At 38.7% G+C, this 16861-nt stretch overlaps 1 protein-coding gene across 2 annotated transcripts in view; it reads right to left on the minus strand.

The window, feature by feature from the left end:
• LOC126262810 (uncharacterized) overlaps nt 1-16861 on the minus strand; it is a 162113-nt gene that overhangs the window by 75945 nt on the left and 69307 nt on the right. For both annotated transcript variants that reach the window (XM_049959654.1, XM_049959652.1), the window contains exons 3-5: nt 12226-12422; nt 11902-12136; nt 9621-9780 (exon numbers count right to left, since the gene is read on the minus strand). In XM_049959654.1, the coding sequence (XP_049815611.1) occupies nt 9621-9780; nt 11902-12136; nt 12226-12422 (592 nt within the window). The remainder of the gene's footprint in view (nt 1-9620; nt 9781-11901; nt 12137-12225; nt 12423-16861) is intronic.

Raw genomic sequence — 16861 nt, forward strand, 5'->3', positions numbered from 1 at the left:
AGAAACGGGAATGTTATGATTCGTATAATATTTCATTAACGTATAACACCTCGTTTTTAGGGGAATGTTTCGATGATTTCCACATCACTTCTGTATTACTTGTCTCTTTTGTTTATTATCATAGATCCTTCAAGTACTGTGTCATCACCACCCAGAAAGAGAGATCGTTTCAAGGAATGGAGAAACAACAGATCATCCGCAGCAGATGAAGTAGGTCTCTACATTTTAATGCACACCGGAGATGTTGATGACATCTTAAAGTGGTGGAGCAGACATGAAACAGATCTGCCAGGCCTGGCTGCAGTTGCAAGACATATTTTATGTATCCCAGCAACAAGCGCACCTAGTTAAAGATGCTTTAGTAAAGCTGGCATGTTACTAACAAATCGCCGCAGCCAATTAAATACGGAACGCGTTAGTGATTTACTGCTGATCAACAATAACTATAATTCTGTTTCTGTTGCAAACAAGTGAAAAGTATGACAAGTTATGTCTGTAAATGTTTAATGTTCTTAGTGTGCTTTCTTTATGAAGATGGTTGTCTTCTAGTCTACAGGGAAAGCACTTATTTAATGTTTCCTATTAATGAAAGGAAAAATATATGTTCTGTTTGGAAATGAGACTCTTCTTCTATTCACGATTGTATTGAAATATCTATCATTTTACTTTTTAATTGCTTTATGAATTTAGCTGTGTCATGTACCCGTTCTTGGAAACATTACTTTTGTATTAAAAGAGAGAGAGACACACAGATATAAATACAGTGTGTGTGTGTGTGTGTGTGTGTGTGTGTGTGTGTGTGTGTGTGTGTGTGTGTGTGTGTGTGAGAGAGAGAGAGAGAGAGAGAGAGAGAGAGAGAGGCGTTGGATTTGTACAGTACAGTGCAGCTAGCCGAGGTAAGGTGAGACGTCAGGTGACCGGTCATGCTCGGTTATCCGCGTGTCTGGAATCTGGACAACAGACATGTGGTGAGTACGTGACCGAGCCGAGTCGTATGGGGCTGGACACGAGCGGCTCAGTCCCCCTGTCAACAGGCGAGCCGTGACCGGTCAAACACTGAGCATTGCAGCACTCTAGTACACAGTGCTGAAAATAAATTCATGTCCTTCATATTTATTTAATGTTTCCGTCAATTCAATCAGTTGCTTTGTTCTTTACATCACCTTAAGATAGCTTAACAGTGACTACAGAAATGTAGTGTGTATGAGAATGTGCTCGATCACTATAACCCAGTCTTTTTAACTTCCTAGACACAATCATTATGCTAGCTGGACTGCTGATAGCAGTTCAGACATCATTACTGATCCCTTCTGCTGATTTCTTGCTATTTTTATTTTACAACCACCTCCACAATGATGGTTCTTTTCCATCACCACATGATGTCTGCCAGGTTTTGGTTTAGCTGTGGCTATTGCTTCATGTTTCCAGTTTGCAGTCACATCACCAACAATCAACTTTGGCAGCTTTGGAAGGACTGAAATATCACTGATGGATTTGTTGGACAGGTGACATCCACTGACTACTGCATTTACCCAAATGTAAGCCAACCACAAATGAACTCTCATGAATTTGCAGGGAGTAGTATTTAATCCGTAGTAATTTGCATGGAATTAAATTTAGCCTTTTGGACACTTAACACTTTGCCGTCCATACGTCTCTAACAAATTTATTCGCTTGGCGCTGGCAACGCCAATTCGGATTACTTTGCTTGTCACCAGCCATTCCTGACATTATTGGGAGATTATAAATTGTTAAGTTTTACTAATCTCAAAGTGCTGTTAGTTCTCATAATTTCTCAACCCTGTCCCCCTACTTTCATGAAATTTCGAAGATATACATATATAAGTACAAAAAAAAAAAAATTGTTTGTTTCATACATTTGTTTATCTGCATTGTGTTGGGGCTTAGTATTTCTCTTTCAAATGATATGCAGCAAAACACTCTCCAAGATTTAACGCAACTTCACAAGACTTGCACATTAAGTTTGTTGTTGTTGTTCTTTTTTTGTTTTTGGAATACATATGGTAGTTTCTATGTTTTCGTTTATTCGTTTCGGAAATAAGTATTGGTTGGTGTTGCTTTATGTGACTGGAAAGTCTGTCACAACTGGATCATGAGGAGACATACGTGATGTACTGGCAACCCCCAACTATTGATGAAAAGTAGGTACATGGTGTGTTATCCACGAATCAGACATTTTCAATTAAAAAAAAAAAAAAAAAAAAAAAAAAAAAAAAAAAAAAAAAAAAAAAAAAAAAAAAAAAAAGAGAGAGAGAGAGAGAAAGAAAGAAAGAAAAAGAAAAGAAAATCACAAAATTGGAGACTCTTGTGTTCTGTATTGAAATATTGACATGTACAGAATGCAATAAATAATGTGCAATTAAAGAGGTACATGCAAACCTTTTTTGACCATTTTATAGTTTTTCTGTATGTAGGGAATAACTAATATTGGTCTGCCCGATCCACTCCTTTCATATGTCTGTTGTAGTCTAATACACTTTCAGGTTTTTTATCATGTAATTGGTTTATCTACATTTTCTCTGAGTGTCAGTCAAAGTGGCATTATGTATTGTAGATATCAATCTTATCATTTTAGTTTTCGAAGCTCTCCACACTTGTGCGAGTACTTCACCTTCCCGTTGATGACAATCTTCAAACACATTGGCTTTTGCGCGCTTTAATATTTCCAGGCATCCTCTATTTTGCCGTATTGTTCCACACACTCGAATTTTCTTTTCAAGTAATTTCTCTGCAAGTTCTACACTGTTATAACAATTATCCATGTAGAGGTGATGCCACTTTCCATAAGAAGGCGTAAATAGTTCCATCACTGTTTTTGCTAAAGGCTGTCCTGCACCGGAATGTATCTTGAATGAGGAAATGTATCCCGTACCCGAATCTCACAGCATCTGAATGAGTATGCCATATTTCGTAATTTGCGACGGATTGTAAAATTTAACCACCCACACCACAGTATCATTCCTAGATTATAAGTTTCTTTAAACTTTTTAGAAAAATAATCAATTACGGATTGCACTCTGAAAAGCCAGTCGGCATTATCCGGTTTGTTACCATTGTCGGAAAAATGTGAAGATGATAATATCTGTCTGAATCGGTTGTGGGACATAGTTTTGCGAAATATCGGTGTATCTATCGTCAGATTCATTGACCAATAATCATCAATACTTTCCCCCCTCCCCCCCCCCCATTTTTTTCCTCTTTTTTTCCTTCAATTTCCATAAAGATAGCAATCCCAAACCATTTTCTAAGTTTGGGTCCCATAATGTCGACAAATTTTGCATTTTTATAATCCAGTTTTTTTCTAATGCAATTTTGACTGTAGTACTTGTTGGTTTCGTTGCTAAGATATTCAAATACGCTGATCCAAATATGTAATTCTACGATATCCTCAACACTCTGTATATCTTTGGGAAGTATGTTTGGACCCGGAGATCTTTCAAATTTATTATTGGTCCTCAGTAAATCGAAGTCTGACAACTGTGCACTGTCTTCTTTGATTTATCCGAATCAGTTGGCAATCATAGCGTTCGCCTAATTCTTCGTGGATGTATTTCACTATCTTCTGACAATTCTACCTGACTTTCATTTTTTTTTTAATTATCCAATGTCTTCTTCCCAATTGGCCAAGTCATCTGAAATGTCTGACAAGATTTCTGCACATTCACCATAAATAATCGTATCGTCTATTCCGTCTGCCATGGCAAAAGAGCTCAAGTACTTATAAAAACAAAAAAAAAAAAAAAAAAAAAAAAACTTGTGGACCTGTGTAACTTATTGTTACCTAAACGAAACACCAACAGAATGCAAAAGATACTAAAGTGCTGTCACCGGCCACTGTGCGATACTATGCTCATGACACCACTGGGGTGTTGCCAGCCACCGAGTGATACTATTCATACGAAACCACTGTGGTGTCGCTGGACAGCATAGTGTTAAAATTATTGTTACATTGCAAACACTGACAACAGTGAGAATTCATAATATCTATCAAAATATTCCGAGCGGAACTAGGGCAGCTGCAGCAACTAAGACTTTTACAGACTGTATCGCACGACACGCGAGTCTTACATCAATCTTTCCATATCATCACATGAATGTTTTCTGAAGAAATATGGTGTTTCCATCCAAGAAAGTTACATTTTGGCTTGACAGAGTATCGCAATGGAAAAGTTTTACCCACAGCAGAAGTAACAAGGTTTTGAAAAAGTTCATTTATAAGGATGCTCATGTTCAAATGTCGAGATTATTTGCACTCATCAATATGAAATTAAATTAAAGCAGTGGAATCCTTATCAATGTTACATTGCAAATAAAAATTGCTATATTCAAAGATGAGTAACTTTGATCCCCCCCCCCCCCCACACACACACACACACACACACACACACACAGACAGAGAGAGAGAGAGAGAGAGAGAGAGAGAGAGAGAGAGAGAGTGTATCATGTTGATGTTATGCTGTGAAGCAATTTACATACAATAATGCCTGTTGACTAACTCAAGCACGCTGAAGTTTATAGATGATTACAGACAAACAAAAAAGTCAAGTGGAATGCCATTTCTGAAAATTATTTGAACAAAAATCTGAGATCTGTTGCCCTGAGCATCACGTATTAGATGAAAAGACTGATCATATGTCTGTAACGAATAAGATACTGTAAGTCTTGAAGCAGGAAGACTGAGAATAATAAGCCACAAATTTATGGAAAGTGTAAATTACAACTGTGGATGAATATTCATGTCGTGACAACTCAAAAGCATAAAAACTGATAAGCCTGACATCTGGGGGGGGGGGGGGGGGAGATAAAAAAAAGACGCAGAGAAGCAATGGGGTACATGTAGCTCCGCTACAAACTACTACAAATAGAAAATCTGCACACAAATGATGCAAAAAATACGAAACTTATAAACACAACCTCGAGCTGACTCTGGCATCTAAGAAATTTCCAAATGTGCCGAGTCTGAGGATGTTAATCTAGAAATCAGATTTCATGATTAAATACAAATGATGCATTGAAAGTAAATTAACATTCACATGAAGACTAAGAACCTTCCTTAAGTCTTTCTCAGTTTCAGGAATAATCACTTATTTTCATTTATTTATTCGCTTTCTGTTGATCCTGTAGGCAAGAGAATTGCATGGATATTGAATGAGTCATAATTATCTGAGAACAGTACTTATAAATGCTAACAGATACAAATTGTATTATTATATAGGAACAAAATATGATAATTACTAGCTTAGGAATTTCTTACAGTAAAAAGAGGTATAAAACAATCAAATAATAAATTACAATTTTTCCTAAGTTATAAATTTCATAGAACTGAAATGCTTTGTTTTGAAATCAAGAATAAGTATTTCAAACAAGTATAAAAGTCCTCAGTTACTAGCTAACTATTTTCTTGCAAACCTTATCGCTGCAATTTCCCAAGCAGAAAATCTGAAATCTCATTGTGACCTCCTCCTGAAATTTCCAGACAAAACATTGTCATCAGTTTGTATTTGTCATACCTCTGTTGTTTGTATACTGTTTTACCTACAGTCACTTATGTTTTCCTTTTTTGTCACCTTTTCACCACAACAAATGCAATACATACTCCCAAGCAAGTAAGAGGATTCATAGCAGACTGCTTGAGCAATGAGGCAACATGTGGACCCAAGAACACCCATGCGTACCTGCGTTCTTTCCACAAATTTTTATGCATGCCCTTTTATTCCCGTATATCTGTGACTGCGCAAGACAAAAGAGGCATCGTGCGGACACACTTTTACTGTTTCCCTATTGACGACACAGTACTCCCCACCTTCTTTATACTGGTGGGTCCATCTCTCTTGACATCTATTCGTTAATTTTACATTACATAGTTGTGTCCACAGACTTTTGACCTTTTAGTGCAATATACAAATCCAATCAATGTAAAAATTAAGAAATAATTGGAATAGCAGAATTTCCCCAATATCAGGTTATGGCAAAAAAAGGATGGATGTGTCCTAATTGGCAATGTGAGATGGATGGTTTCATTCATTCTGCAAGTGTTCAGTGCAGTTGACAGGTCAGTCATCACAGTTGGCTCAGTGACACTGTGAGAAAGAGGAGAAGACTGACTGGCATTGTTATTGATTCAGCTCAACAATTGTAAAAAAAAAAATCTACAGAAACCAGATGAAACCTCAATTAGGATAGCAACTGCAGGATTTGAACCCATCTTCCCCAGAACACATGTCGAATCAGAATTTGATCCTTTAAATACAAATGTAAATAAATGATTTAATGCACGGGAGACTCATCAAGGTAACTATTGTCTGCATCCACACAGGAGTCCTAATTTATCTTCGCCATCAACCTCTCTCATAACATTGCAACAAAGTTGAACAACAATATAATTCATTACTAGTACTCAAACAATGAAAAATCCAGGATGGAATAAAAACAACTTTATGAAAAGGATAGATTGCCACTCACCATATAGTGGAGATGCTGAGTCGCAGGCACAACAAAAATACTATTAAACATGTAGGCTTTCAGCCAGATGGCCTTCTTCTGAAATAGACACACACCACTGTCTCAGACTAAGAAGGCCTTCTGGCCGAAAGTTTAAGTGTTTAGTAGTATTTTCTTGCGCCTGTCTGCAACTCAACATCTTTGCTATGGTGAGTAGCTTGTTAGTATTCACCCTGAGATATAATACAACTCCCAGCACTATCTCCTGTTGTAATGTTACAGTTTCCTTTATTTCTATTAACTTAATTTCATTAGTCAACAGTAATTCAAATGTGCAAAGGCCAGCTGGGCAATGGGAGACTTTGAAACATAAATCTTTAGGTACCATCAAATGTGGTGATTTCGAACACCGGGGTGAATTCGGACAGTATGGCTTATTTGTTATTTGCCACTGCATACAAACAAAGAGTTACTTATTTTAACATCTGTGCACCAGTTATTTTAAGCGAAGAATGAATTTATCGCTTTTCCCAACTTTTATTTGTTTCCCTACGTGAATAATTGACGAACAGTCTCAGTGTTAAGAATCCATGCATTATCGTAAAGTGGAAACTTTCTATTGTTGCACTGAGCGAGAAGTTATTATAACCGTAATTGTCGATGCACTCAGTAGCTAACAGCATTGAGATAATTTCTGTACAAGTTTGTCGAGTTTCTCGTGCAAGGTTATAAAATAACGACGGTTTTTGTAAAACTGTGTACTGTGTGGGGTGACTTCAGACAATGCCAAGAACGTATAATAGCAGGAGAGGTACTACAGTACGGTGTAATTATGACCCAGAACTTTTAGATAAAGCGGTTCGTGATATTCAGAGTGGTAAATTATCGTACAGAAAAGTGTTTGATTTGTATGGCATACCTAAATCAAGCCTACAAAATAAAGTGCAGAAAGCACATCCGAAAAAAATGGGAGGACAGCCAGTGCTAAATAAAGAAGAAGAAGAAGAAGAAGAAATGTTGAAGCAAGGTATCTTGAGGGCTGCACATTGGGGATTTCCCTTCACTAAATTGGGTATTAGATATTTATTTAAAGGCTACCTTGCTAAATCTGGCCGAAAAGAGAAGAAATTTCATAATAATCTGCCAGGAGAAGAATGGGTGCATTCATTCCGCAAATGACAGTCAGAAGATCTTTTGGTTCGCTTAAGCGAAAATATTAAACGAGCTCATGGAGAAGTGAACAAAGAGACTTAAGATGTTTTCTCCAATATCAAGAGAAAGCTGGAAAATCTCCCACCATGTGTAAAATGTCACCAAAATCAAATAAAAAGCATGTAGAATTAAAAAACTTCGCACAGAGATTTAAAAAACATGTGTGTCCGAAATCACCCCAATCCATGGGGTGACTTCAAACACTTTATTTAACTGCCTCAGATAAATATACCTACACATACACTTTCTGGTTATGGGATACTTTATTTGTTACACATATACCCTACCACTTCCATAAAAATCAATTTAATCTAACAATATATACGGAAGTTACAATCAAAATAACGACAAAACCATCCGAAATCACCCCGTTAGATGGTACTTCAGCCCATTCCTGTTCAACTACTCCAATACAAACTTTATTGGATTGTAGTGACATGGTGATTGATCAGAAGACAGACAAGAAACTCGAGAGATCTCAGATCAATGGAGAGATGCATCAGAGAGCAAGTGGGATATTTATCAGTATGGCTCAAAGAGAATTCATGGTGTGCTGCTTCAACACCACTAAACCTTGTCTCCCTAATGACAATGGCTATTTCAACGAAACTAAATTACAGATTTAGCAGGTTAAAATACCTAAGATTACTAGTACCAGATGACTAAACTATACCTGCAAAATTTTATCCACCAGGTAACTCTATATTGGATTAAATAGCGCATTTTCACTGAAGTAGTGTGTAACAAAAATGCCTTAGAGACTTACAGTTGTTGTATATGCTAATTCACTAGACAAATTTCAATACAGACAACACTTATCATAAAGTGGCAATGCATGTATCATCTAAGATTGAAATGGCCTCTCGGTGCATATTGACAGACTGAGTAGTGAATACAAAAGCCATGCTTTCCCAGTCACAATTTGAAACAGTGCACTTTAACTGAAATGCACTGAGAATGCAGGTGGCCATTTGCAGCAATTTTCTATTGACAAGAGCATTCAAATTAAAGTTTCTGACCAAAACATGCAAAATTTGAAGTCATGAAGGTGGTGCAAAACTTTGTGTAGTTTACTTAAAGTCAAAAGCTTTTTTCTTTCTCATCAGTTTCTGTGTAACCTTTTGCCTACGTTTAGTCAGAAACTGGTCTACTCCTAGGCGACAGCTACAGTGCAGTTCATAACAACTCAGAGGCTTCGATAGTGAAGAACTGTTGCATCCCACTTCATCATTTAATATATAATAACAAAATTCATATATAGTGGAGATTTAAAATTATACTATGACCTGAAATTTTGATATAATAGTTATATTATATAGTAGTTGTGAACAGATATACCTGATGAAGTGTATTAAACAAATAAATAAAATGGACAACACAAAAGTCTATTATTGTATGTATCCTACACTTGCACTGAAAAGCAACCAAAGATGACTAAGAACACAAAGTAATGTGGCAAACTGGTACAATTAACAACTATATGCACAACAGAACTTACAGTCAGAATGGTAAAATCATTTTCATGCATGCATGACAGCGTAGTATGTCTACAGACTGAATGTCTTGTGTCCTGGGAACTCTACATTTGATACAACTCATTATTGCTGAATTCTGAAGAAAAAAAAATTGAAAACTTGACCCTGAGGCACAAATATGAAACTGTGAAACAATATTTTGATTTTGAACACTTTTCCTGATCAAGCTGTCTAGTTTTGCTTCTAGGTTATTGGGTGTTGTGACCACCCGGACAAATACAAAATTTATTCACTACCCATATATGCCCTCTGACATGTGGGTTATGATGAGTAATTACTAGGGTCTGTTTCTTAACTATCTACTGAAACGTTAACAATTCACTGGTCTTAACAAATTAGATAATTTGTTAAAGAGTACTGCCACTCGCTACAGTATTAAGTTAATTACAAACAAACAAACTGATAACTTACCCTGAAATGATGGTTTAGGAGGGTGAAAGTGATAGGTGCTTCTTTGTTTAACACCACTCCATGGGGTAGGTTTCTTGGTATTTTCTTTTTTCAGCATTTCAAGGTGTGGGACAGTCTGCATTTTATTCACTGACCTTGCTATTCCAGGGTCATTTTCAGCCTATAGCATTCAAAAACAAATTAGCAAACAGATAAATTGAGAACATTCATATTTATGGCTCAAAATTAGTCATCAGATGCAAAAAGGATACATTACATAAACTCTGGAAAAAGAATAAAGGGCAGTCAACTCAGATTTGGTCTTACAAGATTTAAATCAACTGCAGAAAAATAAAGTGAATTTTTTCCCCATGCAAATAAGAAGTAATTCAGATTAGTTGTTCAATCAAGTCTACAGTAGGGTATACAGATGTCTCATTCTGCTTTACGAAGAAATAAATTGAGACCGGCTGTACTAGCCAAAAAGTGCTGTTTAAGTTAATTCCTGATGTCTTAACACTTGTCTTTTCATCTCATCCCTTCTTCTAGCTAATATTTACCACATATTTTTACCTCACTAAACCAGAGTGATCTACTCATTCAATGAGGTTTCAGGATTGCTCCAACAGAAACCTATGTACATGTGTCTCCACATCAATTTTAGGTATAAAAATAGTGACTGGCACCAGCAACTTTCAGTGTAAAACTCACCTGAAGATGGTTGAATTTCAGTCAGCCAAAATACTGTGGCTAGTAATCTGGCTCCATGCCAAAAACCTCATGCAATATTCATTATGCTGGGAAAATTCCAAAATCAACTTCCTCATATCTTATCAGTCCATTTAATAATTTTTAGTATTCTTTGGTGGACATTATATCTCAAAATCTTGCCAAATTAGATTTGTTTATTTATTTATTTTTGTTGCCAAATTTGACGCTTATTTGGTCTAAGTTTGTGTGTTTGTCAAACTCTGCATTTTTTACTAAATTTTGTGTTATTCTTACTAACTGCATCATCAGATCAAAGTTTGTTACACACGAGATGAAGTCGGTTTAAATTTATACACAAACCTCAGCCTCGAGGAGATTACAAGTCAAAATGCTGTTTTAACATTAAATAATCATCAGTTACAAATATTAGTAAACACCATCATTAAATTTATAACATTTTTACAGCAAAATTATAAATTTTTCAATGTCTTCATAAAATCACCAGTTTAACGTTATTTCATTAAAAACTGCTAATTTTGTGTTATTCATTTTTGTGGAATTTTTCTGTCCCTAGTTACAGACTTTTGCAACTAATACAAATCATATGTGGACTGTATTGGGTTTACTGTATTTCAAACATCTTCAGCGGTCAGATTTTTCATTCCCTACTTCATTTTTGATGTTATACACACAGGTGTACTGACTATATTTTTATTTCCGTATTGTGTATATCTACTTGCGTACAAGATGCAGGTGCACAATACGAAAAGCAAAATATATTCAGGGCCAGTGAAGCTCAACATACTAAAAATCACATCTATGTGTAGAAACACATTAGGAATGAAGTAGGAAACAAAAAGCAGACCAATGCATTTAAATGAAACTAAACAAATTTAGTCTAAATGAGATTTTTATAACAGTTCCAAAAGATGGTATGTAACCTATATTATTTGAAACATGTACAGTTAGTTTGTAACAATAGGTGTATGTGTGGCAGGATTCATTCAGCCAGCCAACGTTCAAAGCTTGGAACTTCTTATGCTGAAATATTCACGAAGATCTAACTACTCAACACAAACTTTAATGCAATACGGCAAAGATTCCAAAATAATGGATCTAAGCACCTCACTAGCAGCTGCAACAGACATGGGTTAAAGCAGCTATAGTCACATTCCTTCTTGTAGTCTCAAGCACAAATTTAAAGCAAAAAGTGATGGAATTATTTACTGTATTTCTGTATTATATAAACAGGCAAGAACTCCTTACACGAGAACCAATTCAATGTGATTAAATAAATAGTATACAGTCAAAAACAGTAGTAATGAACAGTGACTGGGGGGGGGGGGGGGGGGGGGAGGACTGCTCTACTGAATCAGTCGACACAACACAGCATATATTTAACACATAGGAAATCTCAAACACAATAAAATTACAATGCAAAAGAGAATTTATCTTACCACCGGTACGCTTTCAGTGTAATGTTTTATACTGACAGGTGAAAATAATATCAATATTTATAATTTACGAAGCAGTAATGAGGATTATGAATTTGGAATAAGTGCCTTTTAAGGAAAGGAAAACTGTACAGTACCTCATATATATTGACAGGATCTGTGTTTCTCTGGGGCATTAAGTTTTCTTTGGAATGTAGAGTACCGGGGAAACTTGACTTAACTCTACCACCAATGCGAACACTTGGAACTTTGTGTTTCTTCCCAAAAGTTGTCAAAACATTGCCCACTCTTCTCTCTTCCTCCACAACATTTTCTTCAGGTGCTGCCAGTGATTTATCCAAAACACGTCGTGCCACAGCAATTTCAAAGTTTCTAAAAATAAAATTTTGTTTCTACATTGATTAATAACAAAAGCATTAGAATATGTAAATCTTAAACCTATGAAGAAACATCCAACTTACTGTCGAGCACGTATAAGTTCATCTATAGGCTGTGCATTTCTTCCTATGCCCGTAAGGAGTACTTTGTTTGCTTGCTTTAAATCATCATTTTCATATAACTCGTATGCCCAATACCTATAAAAAAGTGCACACTGGCTTCCAATTCCATGACAGTGAAGTTGGCTATAAAGTTCTAAAGGATTTTCCAGCTTCTCCAACTATAAAATAAAGAGTCAGGAATGTAGCACCATGTGGAAACATAATTCATTGAATTACTTCCTTTTAAACTTGGGCTACAAAGCCTTGTCAAATAGAGCAAGATATGTAGATTTAAAATCTGCGGACAAAGTAAATAGGCATAAAACACTACTTGTTTCCTCACAGAAACACTGCATTTGAATATTTGTCTTTCAATAAAATACAACAAACTAACATTTTATGAATTCTCATTATACAATGTTTTGTGTTTGAAGTACCACAACTTTTTTACTTTTGTGTGTAAATTCCTCCTTTCCTCCTCATTATTTTCATAAAACCGAACATAACATCTTAAAAATATGTAGCAACCATTAAACAGATACAACCAACCAGATAATTACTATGCAAAAATATAAAACTAACAGCGTTTGTCACTTTTTATACAATGGAGAATGTTTCCTAACTAGTACTGTACTACTGAATGACTGGCAAGATAGGCTACCGGTAAGGATATAGAGGGCAAATAAAAACTTAGTTTCTGAAGGCGATTTGGTTTCTACAACTAACTCAAGCAGCTGCAGCAAGCACGTTGCGTGGCACTGCCCTCTAACAAAGGTTTATTGCTTAACATCTCAACCAAGCCATAGGTAGCTAGTCTCTCACTAATCATGAAGCCTTACATGCTGTTGAATAGTAGAGTTTTGTCAGCTTCACATTTGTGATTTGAATTGCTACATTCTGGAGCTGTGTTTGTTATTCGTTTACTCTGCTATCTCCACTGTCATTTACCTCTGGAGCGATCTGTTTCATTCTACTGTGTCTATGTTGTCACTAGTTTGAGTTAACATAAATTCTGTTCTATCGCAAAGTAATATAGAAGAATGGCAACAACTGCAGCAACAGCAAGAAAAACAGTGGAAATTGCACCAGCAACAGCAGAACAGCTGTTTTGGCTTCTGAAAAAAAACAGCAGCAGTCAGCTGCTGCGATTTGCAGTCCTCCCTATCCAGCATTTGCTTGTTTGGACAAGGTAAACAAGAGCTGGGAGGTCTGTTTCCATTATTTTCTTCTTCACTGCAATGCAAGTCAAATAAACGACCCTTGACATGAGTGTGTGCTCTTACTGTCTTCTAGTACTAAACTAAAAAGTGGTGAAAAAATTACATTCATTACATTCACTCTTGGATCCACATTGTTGCAGCTAGGCTACAGTTTAATCGATCTCTTAAGCAACATAAGCAATCCTATGCAGCATGGACTGCTGACTCAGAAAGCTTGGCACACTAGAGTGGTTTTTGGTTGGTTGGTTGGCTGGATTGGAGAAAGGGACCAAACTACGCAGTCATCAGTCCCTCCGACCTTGGAATAACTAAAACCGATAAAACCTCGCACTATAAGAGGGAACTACAACGGCCATAAAATTACAAATTATCGACAGAGAAGGAAGAAGAAGGCGGAAGAAGAGAAGAGGGAAAGAAAGTGACTAATGACAGGGGAATGAAGGAAGAAGCACAGGTAGACAAGATAGACACTCAAGATAAAACAGACCCCATAAAGAAAGGAGTGGGAAGGCAAAGGGCAAGGGTGAACCACCAACCCCCAGTAGAAACCAGTACAATTGGGGCGAAAGGGGGAGCAAGACGGCCTGCCATCCCCTCGACCCACCAATAAGGTTGAAGGTCCCACACATCAATAAAGCGATAAAAATCCCATCACGAAGAAATCCTAAAACTAGATCAGTCACTGAGGCATTGTCAGCTAATGCCAGGGGTAGCAAGTCAGGAAAGCCGAAAGTCCGTCACAGGACGGCTAAGTCGAGACAGTCTAGTAAGAGGTGAATCACAGTCAACATTGATCCACAACGACAGAGAGGGGGTCTTCACGACAGAGGAGATATCCATGAGTCAGCCAAGCATGGCAGATATGAAGTCAGCAAAGGATGACAGAGGCTTTATGAGAGGCCCGTAAGAAGGACCACCACATAGTTGTAGAATCCTTTATCGCCCTGAGCTTGTTTGGCAAAGACAGTGTTTGCTATTCTGTATTCCAATGTCCCAAAACCCGACGACATAATGCCGAGTGAAGGTTTATTTCCGCAATGTCAATAGCAAGAGGTGGCCCGTTAGTAGCCAATTTAACCAGCTGATCGGCAAGTTCATTGCCAGGAATCCCAATGTGGCCTGGGGTACAAATGAAAACCACTGAGCATCCACATTGATCAAGGAGAGAAAGGGAGTCCTGGATAGCTATGACCAATGTGTGGCAAGGGAAGCACTGGCCGATAGTGTGCAAACTGCTCAAGGAGTCACTATATATAGTGAAGGACAGTCCTGAGCAGAAGCAGACATGGTCCAGTGTACACAAGATGGCTATCAATTCTGCAGTAAAAGCACTACAGCCATCTGGCAAGGAACGAAGTTTCATGTGTCTCGCATAGGTGTAAGCATAACCTGTGTGACCAGCAACCATGGAGCCTTCAGTATAAATCACTTCTGAACCCTGGAATTAACTGAGGAGACAGTAGAACTGGTGGCGAAGGGCTTCCGGAGGGATAGAATCCTTTGAATTGATGGAGAGATCAAGACAGACCTGTGGCTGAGACACACCACAGATGGGTACATGTGTGAGTGGAGAAAAGAGGCATTAAAGGTAAGTGCTGGAGTTCAGAAAAGTGCGACTGAATGTGGGCAGCCATGTACGCCCACATTGTGGCCACCACCACATGGGGTAGATCTCCATGTCTGGATAAAGGAGACCATAATAAGGGTGCTTTGGGGGTGCAGTGAATGCGGAGCGCATAAGAAATCAGCTGTTGTTGGCACAAGACTTGCAGCAATGGAATCCCCGCCTCTGCGAGAAGCCTAATCTGTGGGCTAGTCCAGAAGGCACCAGTCGCAAGTTGGACCCCACAATGGTGGGTGGGGTCTAGTATCTGCAATGTTGAAGGGGACTCGGAACCATAGACAGGACTACCATAGTCCAAACGAGACTGGACCAGTGCTTTGTACAATCGCTGGAGAATAGAGCGGTCTGCACCCCGGGTGGTATTGCACAGACATCTAAGAACATTGAGACATAACCAGCACATCCTCTTCAGCTGGTGAAGATGAGGGAGTGATGTCAACCGGGCATCGAAGACCACACCCAAGAAGTGATGGGTGTCCACCACCTCGAGCGATTGGTCATCGAGTAACAGGTCCGGATGGGGATGGACTGTACGGCAACGGCAGAAATGCATGACACACGACTTTGCCACCGAAAACTGAAAGGCATGGGAGAGAGCCCAAGATTGTGCCCGGTAGATTGCCCCTGTAGACGGCGTTCTGCAGCGCCCATCAATAAGGAAGCAATAAAGATACAAAAATTGCCCGCATACAAAGAGGCGGCAGCTGCCACCAGTCCATTAATGGTGACGAGAAACAGACGGATGCTCACCCTATGGAACCCCATTTTCTTGCCGATGGGAAGTGCTGCAGGAGGAACCAACTTGGACCCGGAAAGAGTGACAAGGAAAAGTTACAGATAAAAACGGGCGAAGCACCACGAAGGCCCCAGTTGTGAAGGGTGGCGAGGATGTGGTGGCACCATGTGGTGTCGTAGGCTTATGCAGGTCAAAGAAGACTGCAATGAGGAGTTACCAATGGGCAAAAGCCGACCGGATAGCAGACTCCAGGTAGACTAAGTTATCCACTGTAGAGCGGCCAAGGCGAAAACCATCTTGAGTCGATGACAAAATTTTGTGAGATTCAAGGATCCAAAACAGCTGCCAACTCACCAGGCGTTCAAGGAGCGCACAGAGGATGTTGGCAAGGATAGTTGGACAGTAGCTATCCAACTGAAGAGGTGGTTTCCCAGGCTTCAACACTGGAATAATAATACTTTCCCGCCACTGGGTAGGAAATACCCCCCTCACTCCACTGACGGTTGAAAAGGGTCAGTATATGACAGTGGCAAGCCACCAATAAGTGATGGAGCATTTGGTTATGTATCCGATCTGGTCCAGGAGCCGTGTCAGGACAAAGGGCGAGGGCGCTGGGGAATTCCCACTCGCTAAATGGGGCTCCAAGCAGCGAGAAACGCAAGACAAAGGCAGTCGTTCCGAGCGCTCTTTATGGAAGAGGAACGTAGGCGGGTATTGAGTTAATGCAGAGGCTTGGGCAAAGTTGAGCGAAATGCTCTGCGACAAAGTCCGGATGGGTAAGGACAACACCATGCACAGAAATTCCTGCAACATCGGTAGCAGGACAATGGCCAAAAATTCACCAGAGTTTCACCCAGAATTGTGAAGAGGGGGTGTGTGGTCCTATGGCAGCCACATATCGTTCCCAGCAAATCCGTTTCTGAAATTTGATTAGATAACAGGTCCAGGCGCAGAATTGTTTGAAGACCAGAAGGAGAGCAGTAGAAGAGTGCCGCTTGAAGTGTTGAAGAGCACGGTGGCGGTCTTTTATGGCTGCAG

The sequence above is a fragment of the Schistocerca nitens genome, chromosome 6 (assembly GCF_023898315.1).
Source record: "Schistocerca nitens isolate TAMUIC-IGC-003100 chromosome 6, iqSchNite1.1, whole genome shotgun sequence".
Lineage (NCBI taxonomy): Eukaryota > Metazoa > Arthropoda > Insecta > Orthoptera > Acrididae > Schistocerca > Schistocerca nitens.